Genomic DNA, 24,243 nt, shown 5'->3' with positions numbered 1-24,243 from the left:
AAAGAAAAGAAAATGCTACATTTCTGTTACAAGTTATAAAAAAATTTTACTGCTGGGCACGGTGACTGATACCTGTAATCCCAGCACTTTGGGAGGCCTAGGCAGGAGGATCACTTGAGGCCAGGAGTTCAAGACCAGTCTGGCCAACATGGTGAAACCCCGTCTCTACCAAAAATATAAAAAATTAGCCGAGTGTGGTGGCGCACACCTGTAATCCCAGCTACTCAGAGGGCTGAGGCAGGAGAATCGCTTGAACATGGAAGGTGGAGGTTGCAGTGAGCCGAGATTGTACCACTGAACTTCAGACTGGGTAACAGAGCAAGACTTCAGCTAAAAAAAAAAAAAAAAAAAAAAAAAAATTTTTTTTACCCATCCAAGTTCACAACCTTCCTGACTTCTCTGGATTCTAGATACTAAAGAACCTCTGCTCTCTCTTTATCAGTCTCGAAGGGGTTGATTTGTAAGCTTGCAGGAAGGGTAGAACATTACACTACAAAACACTCAATGAGCACTTCATGGACTGGCTCTAGGCAATGCAGGCATAGAGCCCTGGACAGTCCCAAGATAACAGGCAGAAGGAAAAGGGCTCTCTGAGGTAGAATGGTAAAGGAGAGCTCTGGGACCTTCTAGAACAAAAATTCAAATATGTCTTACCATTAATTTTATATTTTAATGTTCTGTAGAGTTCCTAAAAGTATTTAGTGACTTAGGAGATTCATAAAGCATAGCAAAAACTCATGAGTCAGAAGTGGACAAGAAAAGGGAAAGAGAACAACCCAGGGACATAAAATGAAGTGGTACCAAGCATAAAGCTGGTGCAAAAAAAAAAAAAAAAAAAAGTAAGCCAAAAATTCACTTCTGAGCTTTCTGGCAGGCATCTTGAGGGGGAAAACCTGGATGGTCCCAAAATTCCCAAAGGAATTAGACACACACACACACACACACACACACACACACACACAAATACATACACACACAAACACACACACACAGCTCAGAAAAATATAACCCTTCTCATAGTAAAACTAGACAGAAATGTCTCCCTATGTATTTTTATAAAGAGAATATAAAGAAAATCCCAGGCTGGGCACAGTGGCTCACGCCTGTAATCCCAGCACTTTAGGAGGCCAAGGTGGGAGGATCGCTTGAGGTCAGGAGTACAAGACCAGCCTGGGCAACATAGGGAGACCCGTCTCTACAAAAACAAAAATAAAGAAAATTCCAGAGATATTTATAAAGGGAATGTTGTAATTAATAAATAATCTGAATAATATCATTACGGTAGACACAATAGTGAGTTCCACAGAGCTTTAAAAAAATAATGTTTTACCAAAACAATGACAATACACCAAACACAGTTCAATGGGGGTCATGAAGTACAGCTAGTACTCAGCTCTCTGAATTCAGACACATAGAGTTACATGCTGACAGGCCATGGGTCTAAGCATCTTCCAACTGAACACTGGCTCCCACTGTATATAGCGGGAGGTGGCAAATTTTTCTTAAAGGATCAGATAGTATACATTCTCAGCCTTGCAGGCCACACAGAAATATCCATCCTTGCTGTAAAAGCAGCCATAGTATGCAAATGAATAAGCATGGTGTTTCAAAAGTTTTATTTACAGACACTAAAATTTTAATTTCATGTACTTTTCATACCACAAAATATCATTTTCCTTTGACTTTTCCCCATCAGTCTTTTTAAAAAATGTAAAAACCATTCCTAGCTTATAGGCCTACCAAAACAGGCAGGTGACTGTGGTTTGGCTCACAGGATATGGTTTGCTAACCCCTGGTCTAAAGGCTCGTTTCCCCCAAGGTATCTCATTGTCACTGTATCTTTCTCTTTCCTCAACCCTTGGTCTATAACACCTTTTTTTTTTTTAAATAGTAACTGCTTCTACATTTGATCTGCAACTGTTCACACAGGCAATCAAGATGACATGTAGGCAGACATGGCTTCAGAATTTCTATGTTTAATGGATATAAAAAGGTAATCCAGGATGAACTTGCAGGAAAGAAATGGTGTAGTTCCCACTGTCCTCATTAAAATAAAACACACACAAAAAGGGTAGAAAACCTTGAATGTACAACTTTCTGTACTTCAAGGATCACATATTAGTTTTTTAGAAGCATCCAAAAATATGTGTAATTAGCTAAATCACTTAATTCATATGTTACATCATTTATATCATTAGTTCTCCCAATGAAAATGAAGCCATATAATGTTTCGCAGCACACAGTTAACTTGGTGCAATCCAAATACGAAACCCTTCATTCCAAATATCATCCCAATATCCCAGACAAAACATGGGAATCAGCCACCGAACTTGGCAAACTCGTGGTCTCTACTATTACATTGCCCCACAAGAAGACTGCAGGGAATTTACCTCATTTCTTTATTTTAGTGGCCTAATCTATGATTTGTAATACTTGTAACTACCTATTATGTAGAGCTACTAGGATAATTGATAACAACGTATGAATAAGTCTTGATGAGCATGATGAAAGAAAGGTATTATGCATGCCCAGAGGAACTCCGCTATAATACAGGGAGGTAGCAATTACCCTTATGGCAATACCACATGCATAAAATTGAGTCTCCTGAAATGTGTAACTGCAATTAGAAGATGCTCAAAGCCACACAATTATAGTGTTCAACCCAGGTTTCAGCTGCCCCTCCTAACACTAGCCCTGTTGGTGTTCCACTGTAGGCTGTACTTTGCTACCTCTCTGTATTTTCTTTATATATTTTCTAATTGGTTCTCATTATTAGGCTGTATATATAAAACAATCTCCCTGAATCACAAATATTAAAATTCTGTGCTGAGCAATGGAAATGCTGATGAAATCTAGTACATCCAGAGAACAGGCCTGTGGGGCTTTGGGAACTCATGAATTTGTAACTCATGAATGCTCGACTGTGCAGCACTCACATAATGAACAAGGCTGGGTCTAGAGTTATGTGTAAGTCGCTGCAATTATTTCTAAAAACACTTATTCTTGAGTGTATGCATTCACCCACTAGAACACTGAAGCCTTGTATTCTTAAGGTGAAATGTTGGGTTCAATTCCAAAGACTACTGTTCCTAAAACTGGCCGCAGAGCCTCATCCAAACTAACATTTATTGCCTTTTAACAGCATTTGCTAAAATCTGCATCTTCTAAAGATTACACAACATTCCAAAAAGCCCCTAAGGAAATCCCTTTCAAAGTGCCTGCATCATCCTTTTAGTCTGCAAAGGTAAAATTAAAATGCATGTTTAAGTGATCAAAAGATCCTTTTGCATTCTCACAGTCATATTATCCATTATATATTATTTTAACTGAAGAAAAAAAAGAATGGTTGAAAACATGGGACTTGTGTTCCAGCTCTGCCATTTAGGGTTATGCATCCTGCGGCAAGTTACTTAGCCTCTACAAGCTTCAGAGTTCTCTACTATAAAATAGGGACAAGAACTACTTCATAGGTTACTGTGAGGATGAAATGGGATACTGTACAGATAGTCCCTGGACAAATGCTTGTTTCTTTCTTCAATTTGGGGAACCCTATTGGGTACACAAGGTGCCTTCCTGAATCCCAAGGGATGTTATTATGTCAACAAGGATTGATAACATAGTGTGATGTGTAAAAGGCTTTCTGAGTCATAGCCTCAACACCAAGAAGAAAATGGAAGAAACCGGGTATTTATGATGACCCAGATTTTTCCATTCCCTAAATGTGGCTAACTATGCAGAGACAACACATCCTTTAGACAGAATTTTGTATCCCACTGTGAAGACACAAATTCTGTGATTCAATTTCTATGCAGTCGCGATGACTCTTTTTATTTAATGGATATACTGCAGCTCCTCTCCAGTAAAAGACTTCAATTTCATCCCCTGAAATACACCCAGCCAATGCTGCTCTCCTCAGCATGAGTGTGTGTGTGCTCCATCCTTTTATACAATCATCTCCTGGGAACGGGAATATGAACCTTCCTAGTACCTATCGCTGAAATACTAGCCCAGGATTGCTGAAAAACTTGGACTCCCCTTACCTCTGTGTTAGAAGGAGACAATGCTCCCAAATCTTTCTTCCAAACAGTAAAGAACATACCTTTTACAATCCCATTATTTCTAGGCACTCCTCATTGATCGGTTGACAACCTCCTTAAGCGTCGACCTTGAACTGGGTCAAATTTTTATGTGAAAAATGCACTCGTGCTCTAGTTTCTTTCTTTTTTTTTTTTTACCTACATCATATTAATAATTACAACTTGGCTCAAGTATGGCAGCTTTAGCAGAAACAAATTATTCTGTTCATTTTTGCAGAATATTGACATAGCCATAAGGCTAGGCAATAAAAACTATTACAGGTTGAGTCTGAGAACAAATAACATTTATTTTCCAATTATTCACCTTATGTTACCATAAAGAAAGAAATGCGTGTGAGAGTGAGGGTAACATGTATTTGCTAATTTATGCCACTTACTCTTTTTTAATAAAAGTGCTGGGGAATGTTTCTCAACAGAATTCATTATTATTATCTTGAGATAATAGCAGTAGACAGCTGCCAGATATATTATAAATGAAACAATAATACATTACTAGTTACCTAATCTAGCTGTGTTGGCTACATAGCATGAAGTCTCATTGCCTCTATGAAATAAACATCTTATTAACCACAGAGAAGCTAGTAAGATTCTAGCTTCTCCTGTGGGTAACTCTCTAAAGACCCATTTCAGTTAAATGAACTCCCTTCAGACTATTTATTCACAACTTGCTTCGTGAGATGGTGAAGAGTCGGTGAGTTAACGTACAGGTCAGTGCTCAATAAATCATAGCAATGAACAGAATACAACAGAGTAGGAATTTTCTAACAAACATGCTCTAAAAAAAGAAACTTCAGATAAATTTGCACATTCCACAATCGGAATTTTTATGTCTAGGCTTTATTTGATGTCTTCTTATTCTGTTGGCTAACTTAAACACAAAGGTCAAATGAAAAACTATTTTAGTTATGATTTGGTTATTTTTTAGTAACTACTCAAAACATTGTTTTACTAGTGACGCAATGGCCCAAGAGCCATAATTACTCATATAATTTAGGAAAACACTCTATTGGGAGTCAGCAATTTAGTTCCTGGGAAGACCACACATGGTTACTATAATCGACTTCATAGAACTTTGTGAACTTAGGAAGCAATGGAAATGGATGGATTTAGAGGTAAAACTGAACTGAGGCTTTGGTGTATAACTGAACTTGGTCCAGCCTTTACTGAATACAACTTTATCTGCATCGCATGCTATCTAATCAATGGCATCCCTTTTTTTGATAAAAACAATTCAACCATTTGAGAAGGTTTAAGGAAGACTGAGTGAGGTGGGAAAGGGTTTAATTTTCTAAAGAGAAACAGTACAGCCAATCAAAAGTATTTCACAATAGTCAAGTAACATCTTTCAAATACTGCTTTTTGGTCTGTATTTTCCGTCCCCAGAATGCCACAATAAAATGCTAAAGCTAAGTCAGAATGTAATAAACCAACTGGGAGGAAGTTTTGTTTATGGCAAACATTTCTTGTTGAATGAAAGAGGAAATAAAGCTATAGAAAATGGGCAGGGCCACTTTCAAAGAGCATGTCATAAAGAAAGAAGTGATAAGTGTGTGGTTGGGTAATTAGAGTTCTAGCTCAGTAGTAGTATCCCCACCCAGTCAACCCAAAGAATGGCCAAGAGCCTGGCACAGCTCTTAACGCTGTATATCAACTGTCATATAAAGGGCTTAAAAGTGAGCTCTTAATTTTCCTTTCCTTCAAAAATACTAGAATTACTTTTAAACACACACACACACACACTCACTTTTTAAGTAGAGACAGCCTTAATATAGAGTAAATAATGTTCAACTTAGTGGAAAAATGAATGAGGAAACGTAAGAAAAGTCAGCTGGGAATTTTATTGCTTTTAGCTCAAGGCCACTGAAAGACTTACTGGGCAGAACATTGATAAATATAAAGGTGTGGATGGAGTGCTTCAATTAAAAAAGGCAAATGCTGTGTTTAGAATAGACTTAAAGACAGTGAATAGACTAAAAACTATAATTAAAGAATATAAGGCTTTGGTAGCTATTGCTAATTATGACAAATAGAGATCCTGGTTTGGTCATTCAATAAATATTGTTGAGTGAGTGAGGTAAACAAATATATAAGTGAGGATTTTCACAGGAACTGAAAAACGAAAAGATTTTAGAGACCTTAAGGAAACAAAGTAATACACATGGGACCCCCAGCAGAGGGCCAAAAAGTTAATTCATATTTTTAACACTAGCAAATGTATGAAAATAAAATCATCACTAACGCTTGAGTTGCTGACTTTGCTGGAAATTGGGAAGGCATGAATTATTCATAAATTAATAATGATTGGAGGAGGGTGTAGATGAATAGTTTATAGGGATAAAATCTCAGATTTTCTTCTAGGTGGTTTAAATCCATAAAGTCTACAAATGACTTTAAAAGCACACACCCAACATAAAATTTTTTTAAAAAAGTAATTATGGTATGAGACTGGATATAGATGCTTGGTGGATAAAAATCAATACTTTTCATAATAAATCAATAATAAAACATAAAGCAGGTGTTAACTAGACATTTAATCAACTATTGACTAGCAGAGAAATTATCACTATTAATGATGCAGCATTTGACATAATATATTTATGTAACTGTTTTAAAAAATCTTTATTGTCACAGGCTATCTGCTTTTATTGCCAAAAGTTAATATTGATGCTACACAGATTGAGTTTGTCATGCTTATATTACAATCATGCTTGCACGATAACAATTATAGCAAAATCAACTTCAGTAGTAAATTTGAAATGCAGAAAGGGATGCTGATAAGATTTTAAAGGAAGTCACATCAGTCAACTGATGGAACCCATTTTATACAGCAAGTGTCATCAGAGGCAAGTTATATTTCAAGTTTTAATACAGTGGCTCTTTTGCACAGAGAAAAAATATTTTCATCTTGTGCACCAATTTATTGTTTGTTTGTTTTTTGAGGTTTTTGTGAGACAGGGTCTCACTCTGTCACCCAGGCTGGAGTGTAGTGGCATGATCATGGCTGACTGCAGCCTTGACCTCTAATACTCAGGTGATCCCACCTCAGCCTCCTGGGTAGCTGGGACTACAGGCCTGCGCCACCCAGGCTTGGCTAATTTTTTGCATTTTTGTAGAGACGAGGTTTTGCCACGTTGCCCAGGCTGGTCTCAAACTCCTTCGCTCAAGTGATCCGCCCGCCTCAGCCTCTCAAAGTGCTAGGATTACAGGCATGAGCCACCACACCCAGCCAATTTATTGTAAATTTTTCAAAAATGTGGTGATCAAAAAGACAGGAAAAAGGAACAAGAAGACAAAATTTATAACAAATCCAATGCTATGATAAACCAATTAACCTTTCTGGAAAGCTTTAATCTTTATTAAAATAGAAGCAAAGCAAGCTTGGGTACCCGTCGGAGTCTGAAACAGGGAGTAGTGTCCTGCCCCTGGTGCTGAGCATGGGGAAGAAGGAGGCCAAATAGCCCTGAGGACTCTGAAAGGAGAGGGCATTGGATGTGCTTCTGGTCTCAGAGGAAAAGAGGGTGGGATTCAGCAGCCCCCCAGAGCTTCTCCAAGTCCCTGCATGGTCACAGCAAACTAGGAACCTAGTTCCCACACTCCTGGGAGTAGCGGGGACATGTCAAGGACCTTAACTAGTCCCACCAAATTCATCCCCCACGACCTCAGAGTTGTGCTGGAGCAACAAAACGACCTCAGGGTACCCAGGAGAGCATGAAAGAAGTAAGGAGAGGCCGGGCGCGGTGGCTCAAGCCTGTAATCCCAGCACTTTGGGAGGCCAAGACGGGTGGATCACGAGGTCAGGAGATCGAGACCATCCTGGCTAACATGGTGAAACCCCATCTCTACTAAAAATACAAAAAAAATTAGCCGGGCGTGGTGGCGGGCGCCTGTGGTCCCAGCTACTTGGGAGGCTGAGGCAGGAGAATGGCGTGAACCCGGAAGGCGGAGCTTGCAGTGAGCTGAGATCCGGCCACTGCACTCCAGCCTGGGTGACAGAGCAAGACTCCGTCTCAAAAAAAAAAAAAAAAAAAAAAGGAGAGTTGTTGAAACTGAAGGGGCCTTTTAGACAAGAATGCACTTGAATTGGACCAACACTAAGGATTGGACATGACAATGCACATCTCTAAGGATGTCTGCATAGGCAGAGACCACCAAGATAAGGTGAGCACTCCGCACTCCACGCTGTAGCACATCCTAGGGAAAAGGGATTAAATCAAAGATTTTTGACTAGCTACTTGATTGGAGTTCATGTTCATAAAGTACTCCTTTTATGAGAGTGGCACAGGTCTGCTAAGGTATGATAGGAGATGTTAATGATTCACAGAATCTAGAAAGGGTAGAGGTTTCTGTTTCCAGAGTGATGGGTAGGTTATTCAGATTGATGCTTCCACTGAAAATAACTGCAAATGCTAGTAATAATATAGAATAATCTAATTTAAAACAATAGGACAAGCATGGTGGCTCATGCCTGTAATCCCAGCACTTTGGGAGGCCAAGGCAGACGGATCACTTGAGGTCAGGAGTTCGAGACCAGCCTGGCTAACATGGTAAAACTCTGTCTCAACTAAAAATACAAAAATTAGCCGGGTGTGGTGGTGCACACCTGTAATCCCACCTACTAGGGAGGCTGAGGCATGAGAATCGCTTGAACTCGGGCGGTAGAGGTTGCAATGAGCCAAGATCACACCACAGCACTTGAGCCTGGGTGACAGAGCAACATTCCATCTAAAAACAAAAATAAAACAACAACAACAACAACAAAAAAAAAAACATTAAAAATTAAAACAACAAATAGCTGACAAAATAGGAAGAAACTATGAGGCCAAAATCTGGAAGAAAGCAAGAACTCAAAGACATAAGTAAGCAGAGAAGCACTTTTACCTTATAAGGGTATATTTGCTGAGAGGAGCATATATGAACTGATTTTGACAGCTTCACTGAGAGAGGTGGATCAGAAATTAAAGCCCAGAACCCACTCAGGTGAAAAGAAAAAAAGGTCTTCCTCAGTTTAAGCTGGGCTCCTAAACACCACACTCTAAAAATAAGAGTGAACCGGAATAAAGCTACCTCCCACTCAGAGAGACCGCAAGGACAATTGTCTTGGCATAGAAAGTGAGTATAAAAGGGGAGGTGGTCCCTGGGAAGTTGTATTCACAATCTGGCCCTCATGTACAAAATAGCAATCGAAATTCATATCACCTAAGTCTTTAAAAAGTGGTAAATTCAAGTTAAAGTAGTCCTAGGCTAGGAGTGGGGCCAGACACCTGGCAGAAACAAAAGTAAATCCTCTCTGAAAACAAAGTCGTTCATCCTAGGCCTGAAAGAATCTCTGCAAGTAATTTTTCAGCAGTAATGACAAATACCCAGTCAAAAATTACCAAGCACATAAAGAGAAGAGGGGAGAGTGAGGAATCTAGGAAAAAATATAGATCCTAAGGGCAAATACATCCTCTAATGAATTCTCTAGCCATTTACTCATTCATTCATTCAACGAATATTGAAATATCGAAATCTGTGCCAGGATCAATGTCAGGTGCTGGGCATATAAGCTGTTTCAAGCGTCATATGAACAAATCACCTAGGGGCTAAAAGACCAGTTGAGCTGGTGTTATATTTATGTTGATTTACCTTTAGTTTCTGCATTTTCCTAAGACTTCCAAACACAAAGACTAATGAGTGCCCATTACTATTTAGTGATAGATTTTGAAATAAACAGAAATCGCCTAGGACTGAGATTGACATCATTGATGCCTTTCCCAGACTCTAATTCCCTAAAGGTTCCATATTAGAGCTAAGCCTAATTATCCCCTCAGCAAACCACAGAGTCACATGCATCAAGAGAAAAATGATAAAAGACAAAGACAATTATCTCAAAGAGACATATAACTGAGTTAACCACATTTATCTTTTAACTGCACCGAAGTCCAAACAGATGATCTCATAAATGGTGATGGCATGAATTGGGAAACACTAATTTTAAGGCACATGTAGGAATGGTTGAAGGCACAGGAAGGGTGAAGAGAAGTTAGTCCAATATTTACTTTACGCATGGATTATCGTTCTTGGCCAAAGTTATTGGCAAAAACTCACCGATACTCTGGTATCTCTACACTAATCATCAACCAGTGTCTTCTATCCAGCTTATCACAATAAGAATTCAAATTGTCACCTCTATATTTCTTCATTTGTTTTTCCTTATTAAGTATTCTGGCTGGCCAAGCACAGTGGCTCAAGCCTACAATCCTAATACTTTGGGAGGCCAAGGCAGGAGGATCTCTTCAGCTCAGGAGTTCAAGACTGGCCAGAGCAACATAGTGAGACCTCATCTCTACCAAACAACAACAACAAAAAAAAAAACTTTAAAAGTTAGCCAGGCATGATGGTGTGCACCTATAGTACCAGGTACTTGGGAGGCTGAGGCAGGAGGATCACTTGAGCCCAGGAGGTCGAGACTGCAGTGACCCATTATAGCACCACTGTACTCCAGCCTGTCTCAAAACAAAACAAAAATACTCTGGCTGTTGTCATTTACTGAGCCTTCAAAACAGTATGATGGGTGCTTTTTTTTCTTTTTAGGTATGCCAAACCATGACAGTATAGTTTAATACAAATGAGATCACTACTGCATATGAAGCACTAACTCTGGGTCTGGCACTGTGTAAGACAATTTTTAGAAGTTATTTACTTTTCACCACAATTGTAAGTGGTAATTTATTATTACCCACATTTTACAGATGAGAAAACTTTAGGCCAAAGCAGTTACATCCTGAAACAGAAGTACGGGGGTGGGGCAAGAGGGTGAGTTTTGATGCTGGACAGACTCGAATTTCAATAGCGCCCTGCCCCTGGTATTTCTCCTCCCCTGAAGACAAAGCTGTTTCCTGAGATGAGAACTACTGTGGGGATGAGATGAAATCCAGTATGTCTGAGTGTCTGGCCTCTAGGAAATGCTTGTTTCTCCCTCCCTCCAGTGGTTACTCATCTAGAAATTCATGTCTTGCCTTAGGTAGTGTCTTTATACAGTTTTAAAAGTAAGTACTTCCAGCTGGGTACAGTGGCTCAAGCCTGCAATCCCAGCACTTTGGAAGGTCAAGGTGGGTGAATCACCTGAGGTCAAGAGTTCGATGCCAGCCTGACTAATGTGGCAAAACCCCGTCTCTACTAAAAATATAAAAATTACCTGGACGTGGTGGTACACACCAGTAGTGCCAGCTACTCAGGAGGCTGAGGCAGGACAATTGCTTGAACCTGGGAGGCGGAGGTTGCAGTGAGCCAAAATCACTCCTCTGCACTGGGTGACAGAGTGAGACTCCATCTCAAAAAAAAAAAAAAAAAAAAAAAAAAAAAGTAGCTACTTCTAGAAAAATAATGTTATACTGTACACAGTTCTGAAAATAAGGAAAAGGTAATTAGCAGGGCATGATGGCAGTGCCTATAATCCCAGCTACTTGGGAGGCTGGGGCAAGAGAATGACTTGAACCTGGGAGGCGGAGGTTGCAGTGAGCTAAGATCATGCCAGGCTACTGCACTCCAGCCTGGGTGACAGAGCGAGACTCTGCCTCAAAGAAAAAAAAAGAAAGAAAATAAATAAGGAAAAGGTTGATAATCCCTTACATCTATGGAGAGCGCTGTGGTTTTCAGTATCTTTTCACTCCTTTCCAATTGTTGTCTTATTTGATCCTTCGTAAATAACTTAATATCTCAGTCAATGTTTTCAGATTGGGTGTCTCCAGAACATAACAGCACTGTCTGTGGGCCTTGAAAAATGTTAATCCAGGAAATGATGTAAGAGGAAAGGCCCAGGCCTTTGCCTTCCCTTCTTTCCAGTCCCCTAGAGGCAGTCTGTCCCTTTCCCTCTCCTGGGTGTCTAAGCGTGCCTATAGGGAGTGGGGGTGGGAGGGTAGCCAGGGTTGGAGGTAAGTGAGGGGTGGAAGGGATGAATGTGACCGGTAGCTGTTTCTTCGGTTTCCATGGTAAAGATGCATAGCACAGAAGGAATGTGCTACCTTCCTTTATAAAAGAACACTTCATTTATTTTTTCTACAGCTTATGAAAAAATCATCCTACACTCTTTCATTTAAACCAAAACTATCTCCTCTTCCTAGAGTGGTCCAGAGAGCGTGGACAAAAAAACCTGGAAAAGAGGTATCTCCCTTTCCCCCTACCCCACCCAGTATACCACCTGGCACACAGTAGGTGCTCAACAAATATTTGAAGTTACTGTAGTGGGTGCTGTGTGAATTAACTATCCTCTGTTGACAGTGCAGTAAACGATGTGATGATTCCTGTAAGACCATAAAAGATCAGCTCAGTCACTCCCAGGCTAGCTTGTGAGGTCAGCAATACTTACTTATCAAATAATTGATTAGTTCAGAGGTCACACAGTGGACAGATTTTGCTTTGGCCTGTAAGGTTTCAAAACACATTGTGAATGAACATTCAAAGCTTGAGAGATTCCACATGCATTTACAGCTGGCTTGCTGTGAATAGTACCGACAGTACCTATCTAGCCCTTTTGGGAACTTGGTTTGGTACATGGGTTATAACTGCGTTAGACTAAATCAAAATTCAGAAAAGTTCCATTTCAGTTAGCTGTTTCAGGAGTTCATTTAATGCTGTCTAAAACAGACACACACATATAGCCACCCAACCAAAAACAGAAGGTTCAGAATGTGTAAATACAAAAACCAAACCCTCCAGCCCTCAAATTTCTCACTGCTTCTGACTGTACAGAGCCCCTACAATTGATTTGTAATGACCCTGTTCTCAAACCCTCCTCTTCCTGGGCTCCTGCCAACCAGAGGCATCAAGAGGAGAGACCACCTCGTCCTTTTCTAAGGCTTGACAAAGCCCCCCATCACAACTGAGAAGGAATTCTTGATGCAAGCAGGAAAGTGTGAATTATAACCCCACTGATATAAAAAGCTAGTGGCACAGAGGCTTGCCATTTAGAAGACACTATTTAGGATTTTACAGAAATTAATCACATTAAATAGGAATAAAATACAAGTGATTTTCATTTATTATTTTAAAAATATGTTACAATGCTGAGAGTCCCCCACTTAAAAATTACTCCTGAGAAAGGCAACTGGATTTTGATGAAGGTCCCTTCCCAAATTGATGTCACCTACACCCTGGACCCTCCTGCTGGTCCAGTATGGTCCCTGGAAGCCACAGAGCCCCCACCCTATTCTCTTGCTGCTCAAGTGACCCTTCCAGTCCTGCATGGCCCCTCCACACTCCTTCCCCACTTCTTGGCTTTATATTTTGTTTTTTTTTTAAACCTCTCCCTGGCCCACCACAAATACACCTCAAAGATATTTCGGTAATTCACATTATATAAGAATAAACATTTATCAGGCACCTACTATGTGTCCGTTGCAAGTCTACTCACTAGAGAGAGATCAACCCATTCAGTAACCAGTACAATCACCTGAGGCTTGCAGGATGGTGGCTGAAGATAGAATGTTCAGCGGCCAGACTGCTGAGTGAGATTTTATCAAGGCTTGCTGACCACATCTGACGTGGCCCCAATGCTGTCTAGAAGGCGCCATCCAACTCTATGAGTCTATGATTACTGCTCCCGTTTTTTTTTTTCAGCTTTATTGGGGTGTAATTGACAAATAGAACTGCTGCCATTTTTAAGAATGCAAAATTTATAGGTGCCCATGTTGCTGGGAAAGAAACTTTTCTCTTTGACACGCCCTCATATTTCCCATTAAAAGAGGACAGCTCATCTTATTAATTCTGGGTAAAACTGTGTCTCCTCAACACAGTCCCCTCATCTTACTCCACCAAACCGAGGGGCACCCTCACCCCTCATTACTGAACTCGAGATGCCACCCGATGCCGAAATCAAGCTAGAGGACTAAATCCCGCCAGCGTAGAAATGCTATTTCCTCCAGTTTGCCTCGATAATTGCAGTTTCCTCTATGAAAGTCCGTCATTAAAGTCCACTCCAAGGAAGTTCCCATAGACAAAACCCCAGCGACCAGACCTGGCAGAAGGGAGTCAGCTCGATCTGCTCCGAGACCCTACAGAAGAAAAGGCGGGTCTGGAAGAGCTCCTGGGAAAGAAAGGGGATTTCCTGTCCCTGGTCCTGGATCTAGATCCAGACCCACTTGAGAAGCTCGGGAGGTCTCTCGCGGGCGTGGCGACCCCAAGGAGCGCAGATTGCCAGAGTCGCAGGGTGGAGAGGGGCTGCAGGGCGACGGCTGCCCCGGGAATTCCACACAGAGCCTCTTTCTCCTGCTTCCCTCCGTGCCCTCCTCTTCCTCCTCCTCCTCGTCCTCCTCCAGACGCCCCATCCCGGGGAGGGTGGGACCCAAGTGCCGGAGGATTGAAGGGTGGGGGTCGGCGCGTGCAGCGCGGTGGCGGGGAGGGAAGCCGGCGCCTGGAAGCCTACCGTCTTTTGCTTCTTGATCCCCGACATGCTGGTTGGCTGCGGCGGAGCCCGGGTCCCGGGAGCAGAGACCAAAGGACGCAGGGACGGCGGCGGCGGCGGCGGTGGCGGCGGCAGTGGCTGCCGGACTCCCGGGAAGGAGGTATAAAAAGGCTCCGCAGACACGTCGCACTTCCCTTGACCAGCCCCCTTCTCCTACTCCTCCTCCCGCCACGCTCCTCTCCGCCCCGTCGGTTCCGCAAGCAGCGATCAACCTCGGGGACCCGGCCGCCGCCGCCTGGGCGGGGTCCCCGGCCCGGCCTCTACTCGCGGGCGCGCGCTCCGCCAGCCCTGGTCCCCAGCGAGACCTTGCAGCGGAGCAGCAGATAGCACCCCCGGCGCGCGGCCCGGGGTCAAGTTCACCCTGCCCGCCCCACCCCCGGAGGGTCCCAGAGCGTCCTCCACTCCCCTCACCAGCCTCCCGCGCCTCTTCAAGGAAGTCGTCCTGCGTCTAGGACCTAAGAGCTTATTTGGTTAAGGGCAAAGATGCTTGAAGCCGCCAGTTTGTTAGCAGGATCCTCATATGCAGTACTAAAAACGAAGGCCCACATTCATGGATCCTTACAATGCACTCCGCTGAGCTCTGCCTTAATTCTCATGGGCCGCCTCCATTCTGCCCCGACCCCAGGCAGCAAGTCCTACTAACTCCCCATTTTACAAACGAGGCAATTGAGGCTTTCAGACTTTGCCAAGATTATATTCCAAATGAGGGGATTCAAACCCAGGCTGTCAGCCTCCGCAGTGCAGGCTTTCTCCACCAGCATCATCACACATGGTGATCACTCCCAAGGCTCACAGCTTGTCTGTTCACTACGCATCGTGCTGAGGGGGTTACATGCACTTCTTCCATTCCTGCTCACAACAGTATCGTCGGGTTACAGGTATGGACCTGCGGAGGCACGGCCCCTCCTCACAACGTCAAGCAAGTGGCAGTGGCCAATGGAAGTCCAGCGACTTGTTTCAGTACACCCCCAAAGTAGCACTTCTGTCCCACTGGAATGGGCCCCCAGGAGGAGGAAAGGAGGGACAAGTTGAGCAGGACTAGTCCTAGGGCTCCAAGATTTTACCAGAGGTCAGTGTGAGGCAACCCTCTGAAAGAACCCAAATGTCAAGGCCCAGTAGAAGTGAGAGAAGCTCTAGTGACAAGCACTTTGGGGGCAGTCACTGGGTCTCACGCCCCTTGTACCTTAATTGACTCCTTGTATAATGCCACAAACAGATGGATATGACCATACCCTCAAAAGAAGTAACGTGACACACAAGGACCACACTCTTCATTCCCACTCTAGTGTTCCTGCTGTGAGAGAGTTGGAGTAATATTCTAAGGAGGTGAGAGATGGGACTTTTCTTTCATACCTAATTGTATTTCTGGAAGACTGCCAGCTTTCCAGACAGACACTTGATCTGAGTATTCAGTGACTGCCCTTCACCATGGGAAGGTGGGAAAGAAAAATAAATCAGGAGTCAGAAACTTAAAAGGCAGCCTGCATGTCTGTACAATCTCGAGTTGTCGTTTATTTATTTTCTTACTCATTTTAAGGAAACTGCCACCACTCCCTTCCAATGTAAGCAGCTAGGGGCAAATACTGAGTTTGAGTTTCTTTTTTTTTTTTTTTTTTTTTTGAGACGGAGTCTCGCTCTGTCACCCAGCCCAGGCTGGAGTGCAGTGGCGCGATCTCGGCTCACTGCAAGCTCCGCCTCCCGGGTTCACGCCATTCTCCTGCCTCAGCCTCCCGAGTAGCTGGGACTACAGGCGCCCACAACCGCGCCCGGCTAATTTTTTTGTAATTTTTAGTAGAGACGGGGTTTCACCGTGGTCTCGATCTCCTGACCTTGTGATCCGCCCGCCTCGGCCTCCCAAAGTGCTGGGATTACAGGCGTGAGCCACCGCGCCCGGCCGAGTTTGAGTTTCTGTTCTGCATACAAACTAGCACATTTTAAATGTATATGAAATTGAAATTGCAACATCCTATTCTTATTTCATTGGAAAAATCCTTTTATATTAGTTTCTGCCATATCTTAGACTCTGCCAGATCTTGCCCGAAGAGAAGGTAAAGTAAGTGTGAATTAAAAAATAGCAATTTGCGGCCAGGCACTGTGGCTCATGCCTGTAATCCCAGCACTTTGGGAGGCCGAAGCGGGCAGATCACCTGAGGTCAGGAGTTCGAGACCAGACTGACCAACATGATGAAACCCTGTCTCTAGTAAAAACACAAAATTAGCCAGGTGTGGTGGCACACGCCTGTAATCCCAGCTACTTGGGAGGCTGAGGCAGGAGAATCGCTTCAACCCGGGAGGCAGAGGCTGCAGTGAGCCAAGATTGTGCCGTTGCACTCCAGCCTGAGTAACAAGAGTGAAACTCCATCTCAAAAAAAAGAAAGAAAGAAAGATAGCAATTTGCATGATTATTATTTTTTTATATTGCATCTAAAAACAAAAAGCTATCTTCTTGAAACAGAATCAAGTTAAGGACAAATACCTAAGGGCTACTTCCTGGGAAAGAAATATATGATTGTTTAGACCTGGTAGATGTTTTGAGATCATTTGTCCAATTTCCCCATTCCTGTATTTTACATATGAGTAATGTAAAACTGGTCCTCAGGGAAGGGAGGGCATCTGACTGTAGTCACTAGTTAGGAACAGAGCTAAGGCTTTAACCCAGGTCAGCCTGACTTCCCAAGTGCTCTGACCCCAAATGTCCTGTCCACTGAGTCACTCAGCTTCCACACCAACTATTTCAATACCCCCTGATAACTGTAAACGGGACTGCTTATCTTGTTTTAGATTTCATTCATTCTCAAAAATTATTTTAGAATAGATACTCTTACTGTGAAAATGGAGGCCTCAGTTCTTTTGGACTCAAGCTAGGCTGTTTATGACCCTTTGATGTCACAGATCACCAGTTTAGTCGTGATTCAGCATGGCAGTTTACTAAAAAGCAAAACACTCTCTTTTTTATTTTCTCAGAGTCTTTCATTTTAAAGGCAATTATTTTGATTTCCTTTTCATCTCGCTACCCTCTTGCTCTTAGGAGAGGACATTCTTTCTGAAAAGATATGAGCAACGAGAAACTTAATTTTCGGAGCCTATGATTCTGACATATAGGAACTGGGAGAAGGCTCATTCAGGGGACAGAGGAAGGGTTGAGGTCTTCCGCTTCATGCAGACACACAGTCCGTAACTTCTTCAGTCGTGTTCCCTCCAAGACTCCCCTGAAAAGCACCACAGATAACACTGTACCAATTGATCATCCCTGATACTACTGATAACATTTACATGAAGGTTTCCCCTGTACCACCCCCTCTCCCACCATCATTTTAATTTCTTCCAGAAACTATCTGGGCTTGCATAACTTAATAAAATGGTGATTGCTAGCAGATCCTTATATTTTTTAGAAAATATAGAATCAGTCAGCTCCTCCAAATAAACAGCAGAAGGATATACAAAGAATGCCAGTGTTGGTGAGATGCTTACGCCACAGTTTCTCCAATGCATTTTAGGGGAGCCCATCACATTAGGGGCTCTAACTTGGAGGCAACACCACTGGGTGGTCATTACAAAGGAATGTGACTATATTGCCCCCTCGTGGTTGTAATGCATAAATGCTGAACAAGACCTGAAACCCCCCATACAAAAATAAGTGCAGCATTCCACTGGGTGAAGAGCACTTAGTAAAAATCCTTGAGGATCTGAACACTTTTCCCAGGCACAGGTACTACTTAGATGAGCAAGACGTGGTCCCTGTCTTCAAGAAACTCACAATCTATCGAAAGAGAAAGATACCCGACTCCCTTCCTGCCCCCCACCAGTTTCCCTATCACTTCAGTACATAATTGGAACAGGTAAAGATGATATGTGCATGCCTTAGACATTTTATTTTGACTTAACACATACACGTTACTAATCTTTTGATATGGGGCCAAAGGCTTCTGTTGTGACATGAGTCTACTGATAGGAACTTCATAAACTCCTTTCATTAGGCATCTTCAACAATTTCCAGGTTGGGATTTTATAAAGTGGAGCTTGAAATTAAGGGCACTTAAACAAATCTGAAAGGAGATTCTTTCAAGATTACTACACGCCCCTCCCCTATCTTTGTTTGTAGTTTTGCCTATGGCTCATTCAAAAGTACGATTTCTAGCAACTTATCTTTCCAACGCATCCGTCTGTTTTCATAGAAAACACAACTCTTTTCACTCATGTGCTATTCACTTAAGTGACATCTAACTAAATTACTTAATTAAACTAACAACTACGACTGGCAGACACAGGTTTGAGAACAAACAATGGATCCCAGCAAACACGCAGCTTAGGTGAAGGAGTGGGCATTTCAGTGCATCCTCCTGTTGAAGAACACTGTGGGCATTGGTCATTATTTTCTCTCAAAGAAACCCAGAATGTGGATTAAACTGGTCGGTAAGTTAAAGGAGATTGTGAGCGCACAAAGGAGGGACATGTTCAACTTTGGGAGGAGAGTGGGGACTGATGTCCAATTTTCTTGGGGAAAGATCATACATGAACTGAGACTTTAAAAAATGGTAGGAGCCAGGTGTGGTGGCTCAGGCCTGTAATCCCAGCATTTTGGGAAGCTGAGGTGGGTGGATCATTTGAGGTCAGGAGTTCGAGACCAACCTGGCCAACATGGTGAAATCCCGTCTCTACTAAGAATACAAAAAAAAAAAAAAAAAAAAAAAGATCCAGGCTTGGTGGTGCGCACCTGTAATCCCAGCTATTCAGGAGGCTGAGGCACGAGAATCACTTGAATCCAGGAGGTAGATGTTGCAGTGAGCTGAGATTGTATCACTGCACTCCAGCATGGGTGACAAAGTGAGACCATGTCTCAAAAGAAAACAAACAAAAAAACACAAGTGGTAGGGTTTTTGTCAGCACTCCCTCCATAAGATGGGTGTGTGTGTAAACTTGAAAATTGTAAAGTAGAGAGATGCATGAAATAACATGGTATGTTCAGAAAATTATAAGTATCTGTATTGCTGATTTTAGGAAATGCAATTGAAGAGTAGGGAAAGTTGTAACAGAGGACCTACCGCATACAATCAGGTGGCAGCATGCTTTTGCACGTTCTCTTCTTCATGCGCTTCAGAGTGTGTTAGCCATGTGGCTGGCCTCCCATTTGCTCAGTGGTAATTAGGGACAGTTCCCAGGTCCAAGAAGGAGAAGTCACTGTCCTGAGGTGCCCATGGTCTGATGTGGGAGATGGAGATGTACACAAATAATTCCGATTTTTTTTCTTTGAAATGGAGTCTCACTCTGTTGCCCAGGCTAGAGTGCAGTGGTGCGATCTCGGATCACTGAAACCTGTGTCGCCTGGGTTCAAGCGGTTCTCCTGCTTCAGCCTCCCAAGTAACTGGTATTACAAGCGCCTGCCACCGCACTTGGCTAAATTTTGTAGTTTTAGTAGAAACGGAGTTTCACAATCTTAGCAAAGCTGATCTTGAACTCCTGACCTCGTCGTCCACCTGCCTCGGCCTCCCAAAGTGCTAGGATTACAGGTGTGAGCCACCGCGCCCAGCTGTACACAAATACTTCTAAGGAAATGTGATTAATTGCTGGAATAAAAGGATATTTAGAGCAATTTTAAAAGTACATAAAAACAGAGGTGATGACTGCTGGACTATGAAGAGATCCTATGACTGGTGATATTTAATCTGAGTTTTCAAGGTTAAAAGGAAGTTAAACAGGAGGCTGATCTGTCACCCTACTGATGGCCAAGGCTGCTTCAGTTGATGCCTTGGGCTGCGTGAGGTATTCACTTTCTACCCTGCTGTTTCTGGTTCTTCCTTCCTGAAGTGCTCCAGGCTATCAGTAAATACCCAGGTATAGTACACAGAGAAAAACTGACAGGCAAACATTGCACTGGCAGCACTGACCCTCTCACCAAAAGGCTGCCCAGAGATGTTAGGTGGCCAGTGGAAAAATCCTCACTCCCAGGCAAAAGTAATGCTCTTCTGCCATTTCTTGAATGGAATCCAGTTTGAAGTTATTGTTTAGTTTTTGTATTCATGTAAAAAGAAGTATATTTATTAGTATACTCACACATTGCATAAAGGGGAAACAATTTGGGTATTTATGGAAATACACTTCAAAATTCAACAAACCTTAGCGAAAACAACAGTTACACTTGTTTAATGTTAGACAAATCATTTACTTCAGTTATTAATAACTAATTGGCTGAGTTTTTCCGACTTCAACAGGTTTTTTTTTTTTTTTTTTTTTAATAAGAATTGTCTCACTCTTGTCACCCAGGCTGGAGTGCAATGGCGCGATCTCACTGCAACCTCCACCTCCCAGGTTCAAGCTATTCTCCTGCCTCAGCCACCTGAGTAGCTGGGATTACAGGCATCTGCCACCACGCCCAGCTAATTTTTGTACTTTTTGGTAGACACAGGATTTCGCCATGTTGGCCAGGCTGGTCTTGAACTCCTGACCTCAGGTGATCCGCCCGCCTCAGCCCCCCAAAGTGCTGGGATTACAGGCATGAGCCACCGCGCCCGGCTAGGCGTCAGTAGTTTTAAAAGTTTCTCATTAAGAGAATCATTGATTCTCAAAAATTAGCGTGCCCCAGATCCCCCAGAGGGCTTGTGAAAATCCAGATTGTGCCCCGCCACCCCACCAGCACGTCTCATTCAGAAGTCTAGAGTAGGACACAGAATTTGCATTTCTAAAAGTTCCCAAGGGCTGCTGATGTTGCTGGTTCAGAAACCACAATCTGCAAAACACTGTCCTTGTAGGTCCTCCAACTCACCCACGTTTTAATTTTGTACAATAAATTTAGGAAATAAAGTAGAAAGAGAAGAAATGTATGTGTTGGGGAAACACCTTGGATAATATTGTAAAAATTCATTTATAATGTTTGACTGCAATAAAGCGCCTAAAAGCGTTGTGGGGAAGCAAATAAACTTTACCAAGGAAAGTTCTCAGGGTTGACTAGTCGTTAAAATCACCTGGGAAGCTTAGGGGAAAAGAAAAAAAAAAAATCTGCTGCCTGGCTTTTCCTCTCCCCTGCGCCAGAAAATTAAACCCTCAGGTGAGGCTACCGTGCAGCCAGGCGGGGAACAACTAACCCACCATCTTTCCAGCTCCAGCAAGCGCAAAGATCCCCTGGAGTGCTTGTAAAAACACACACTCCTGAATCCTGCCCTGAGAATTCCCCTGCAAGATCACTTAGCTCTAATTCCAGTGCAGAGCTTTTCATTAGGCCTGAGTGATTTTTCTCTGAAATGCTTTATTTAGTCTGAGTTCTTTCTTTTATCTAAAGGCTTTGGTCTAACAAAAATCAGAAGACTCTAATTATATTTTCTACTCTCCACGCGGAACTCAGAATGGTCTTGCTTGAATGGTAGAGGGTCCAGGATGGGGGAATATTTGGTGTACAAATCAGTTAATACTTTAAAAATATTGTTGGACCATACCATTTTTTTCTAACATTGTTGATTAAATAATCAATACTATTACTGATTTTGTTATTGGAAAGGGATCCTGATCCAGACCTCAGAATCCAGAGAGGGTTCTTGGATCCCTCGAGAGAATTCAGGGCGAGTCCACGGTGCAAAGTGAAATCAAGTTTATTAAGAAAGTAAAGGAATGAAAAAAATGGCTACTCCATAGGCAGAGCAGAACCTTGAGCTGCTCCACTAAGCAGGATACTTAATGTTACTTCTTGATTATATACTAAACAAGGGGTGGATTATTCATGAGTTTTCCCAGAAAGGGGTGGGCAATTCCCAGAACTGAGGGTTCCTCTCCTTTTAAACCATATAGGGTAACTTCCTAAGGTTGCCATGACATCTGTAAACTGTCGTGATACTGATGGGAGTGTCTTTTAGCATTCTAATGAATTATAATTAGCATGTAATGAGCAGAGGACAAGCAGAGGTCACTTTCATGGTCATCTTGGTTTTGGTGGGATTTGGCTGGCTTCTTTACTGCATCCTGTTTATCAGCAAGGTCTTTATGACCTGTATCTTGTGCTGACTTAGAATGCCTAACCTACTGGGAATGCAGCCTAGCAGGTCTCAGTCTTATTTTACCCTGCCCTTGTCCAATATGGAGTCACTCTAGTTCAAATGCCTCAGTTTGTGGTTCCTCATGCATAATGTATAATATTAGCTGGCAGCAGCTACACCTGGCAGTTGTTGGGTGCTAAATCCTTGTTACTACCCACCATGGAGCCCATGGGAGAAGCGGCTCAATTTTATAATGAACTCTTTTGCCCATTTGCCCTTTCAGACTAATTACTGATTTTCTTTCTTAAGCCCCGTGAGCTGCCCCCTAGTGTTGTATAAGGCTTCTGATTGAAATTGTTAATAAGTAAATTATACATTATTTTGGGATGAATTGATATAAAGATCAAGTTTCCTCTCTGCCACATGGTATCTCAATCTAGTCAGATTTCTTAGGTCGCATATATAAGTAATTCCTATTAAATTATAAGTGGAATCCCCCACTTTATTCCCCTTCTATCATTCTTGTTTTGGAGAAATGCTATGGATTTGGAGATATTTCTCTATTTGGTTACTTAGTTCATCTTTACTTAAAATTACATATTTACTTAATAAAATTACTCTTTTTTCCCTTAATTTGAATGTTGGGGTTTGAGGAAAAGAGAGTTAACTGATAGTTTCAAGTAGCTGGTAAGCTGAAACAAGTCTGAAAAAATTGTGTGCATTTTGAAGGGCTTTCAGCATTGACGGCTCTTTATTCTAATTCAGTGGCTTGCCTTTCCTCTTTTCTGTCTCTCTCAAGTGTTTCACCAGGCCTGGCACAGTGGCTCATGCCTGTAATCCCAGCACTTTGGGAGGCCAAAGTGGGCGGATCACCTGAGGTCAGGAGTTTGAGACCAGCCTGACCAACATGATGAAACCCCATCTCTACTAAAAATACAAAAATTAGTCAGACTTGGTGACAGGTGCCTGTCATTCCAGCTACTCAGGAGGCTGAGGCAGGAGAATTGCTTGAACTGGGGAGGTGGAGGTTGCAGTGAGCTGAAATCATACCACTGCATTCCAGCTTGTCCGATGGAGCAAGACTCCATCTCAAACAAAAAATCCACATTCTATGTTAATTTGCTTAGAATAAAAATAAATAAAATTTTTAAATGAACATAAATGTATTATAGATGAATCATGTGACTATACTGAAGAGAGCGGTTAAAAAACTAACAAGTTACTTTAGAAAGCAATATTTTAACTGGTTACTATAAGGCTAAAGACAAAAAGAACTGTACACAAATACTGCACTCTAGTTCACAAATTTGCTTTATTTTCTGTTTCATTTAGTTTTGTTTTGTTTTGTTTTGGAGACAGAGTTTTGCTCTGTTGTCCAGGCTGGAGTTCAGCAATACTGTCACAGCTCACTGCAGCCTTGACCTCTTGGGCTCAAGTTATCCTCCCACCTCAGCCTCCCAAGTAACGGGGACAACAGGCATTACCACCATGCTCAGCTAATTTTTTGATATTTTGTAAAGGTGAGGTCTTAACTATGTTGTCCAAGCTGCTCTTGAACTCCTGGACTCAAGTGATCCTCACACCTCGGCCTCCCACAGTGCTGGGAATACAGGCATGAGCCACTGTGCCCAGCCACAAATTTTTTCTTACAAGGATATGGGTTAGCAATTCTGAAACTATTTTATATGTATACTAGGTTTGAATAAGTAGGTAGGTATATTGCTGGTAATGAGAGCCAGCCTTC

At 42.3% G+C, this 24,243-nt stretch overlaps 1 protein-coding gene and 1 long non-coding RNA gene across 4 annotated transcripts in view; both read right to left on the bottom strand.

Annotated features, from left to right (window-relative positions):
- Window positions 1–14,128, bottom strand: part of LOC144331161 (uncharacterized) — a 28,982-nt gene extending 14,854 nt beyond the window's left edge. The window contains exons 1-2 of the long non-coding RNA XR_013398115.1: window positions 13,528–14,128; window positions 12,445–12,499 (exon numbers count right to left, since the gene is read on the bottom strand). This is a non-coding gene — a long non-coding RNA (uncharacterized LOC144331161). The remainder of the gene's footprint in view (window positions 1–12,444; window positions 12,500–13,527) is intronic.
- Window positions 1–16,007, bottom strand: part of PAPSS2 (3'-phosphoadenosine 5'-phosphosulfate synthase 2) — a 91,035-nt gene extending 75,028 nt beyond the window's left edge. For 2 of the 3 annotated variants that reach the window (XM_077945177.1, XM_015147608.3), the window contains exon 1: window positions 14,500–16,007. In XM_077945177.1, coding sequence (XP_077801303.1) covers window positions 14,500–14,526 — 27 coding nt within the window. In that variant the 5' untranslated portion in view covers window positions 14,527–16,007. 3 annotated transcript variants of the gene reach the window in all.
- Window positions 16,008–24,243: the final 8,236 nt, after the last annotated feature.

Source organism: Macaca mulatta, chromosome 9 (genome assembly GCF_049350105.2).
Source record: "Macaca mulatta isolate MMU2019108-1 chromosome 9, T2T-MMU8v2.0, whole genome shotgun sequence".
NCBI classification, from domain to species: domain Eukaryota; kingdom Metazoa; phylum Chordata; class Mammalia; order Primates; family Cercopithecidae; genus Macaca; species Macaca mulatta.
Note: the sequence above shows the minus strand (reverse complement) of the source record. Positions and strands in the feature narration are given on the sequence as shown.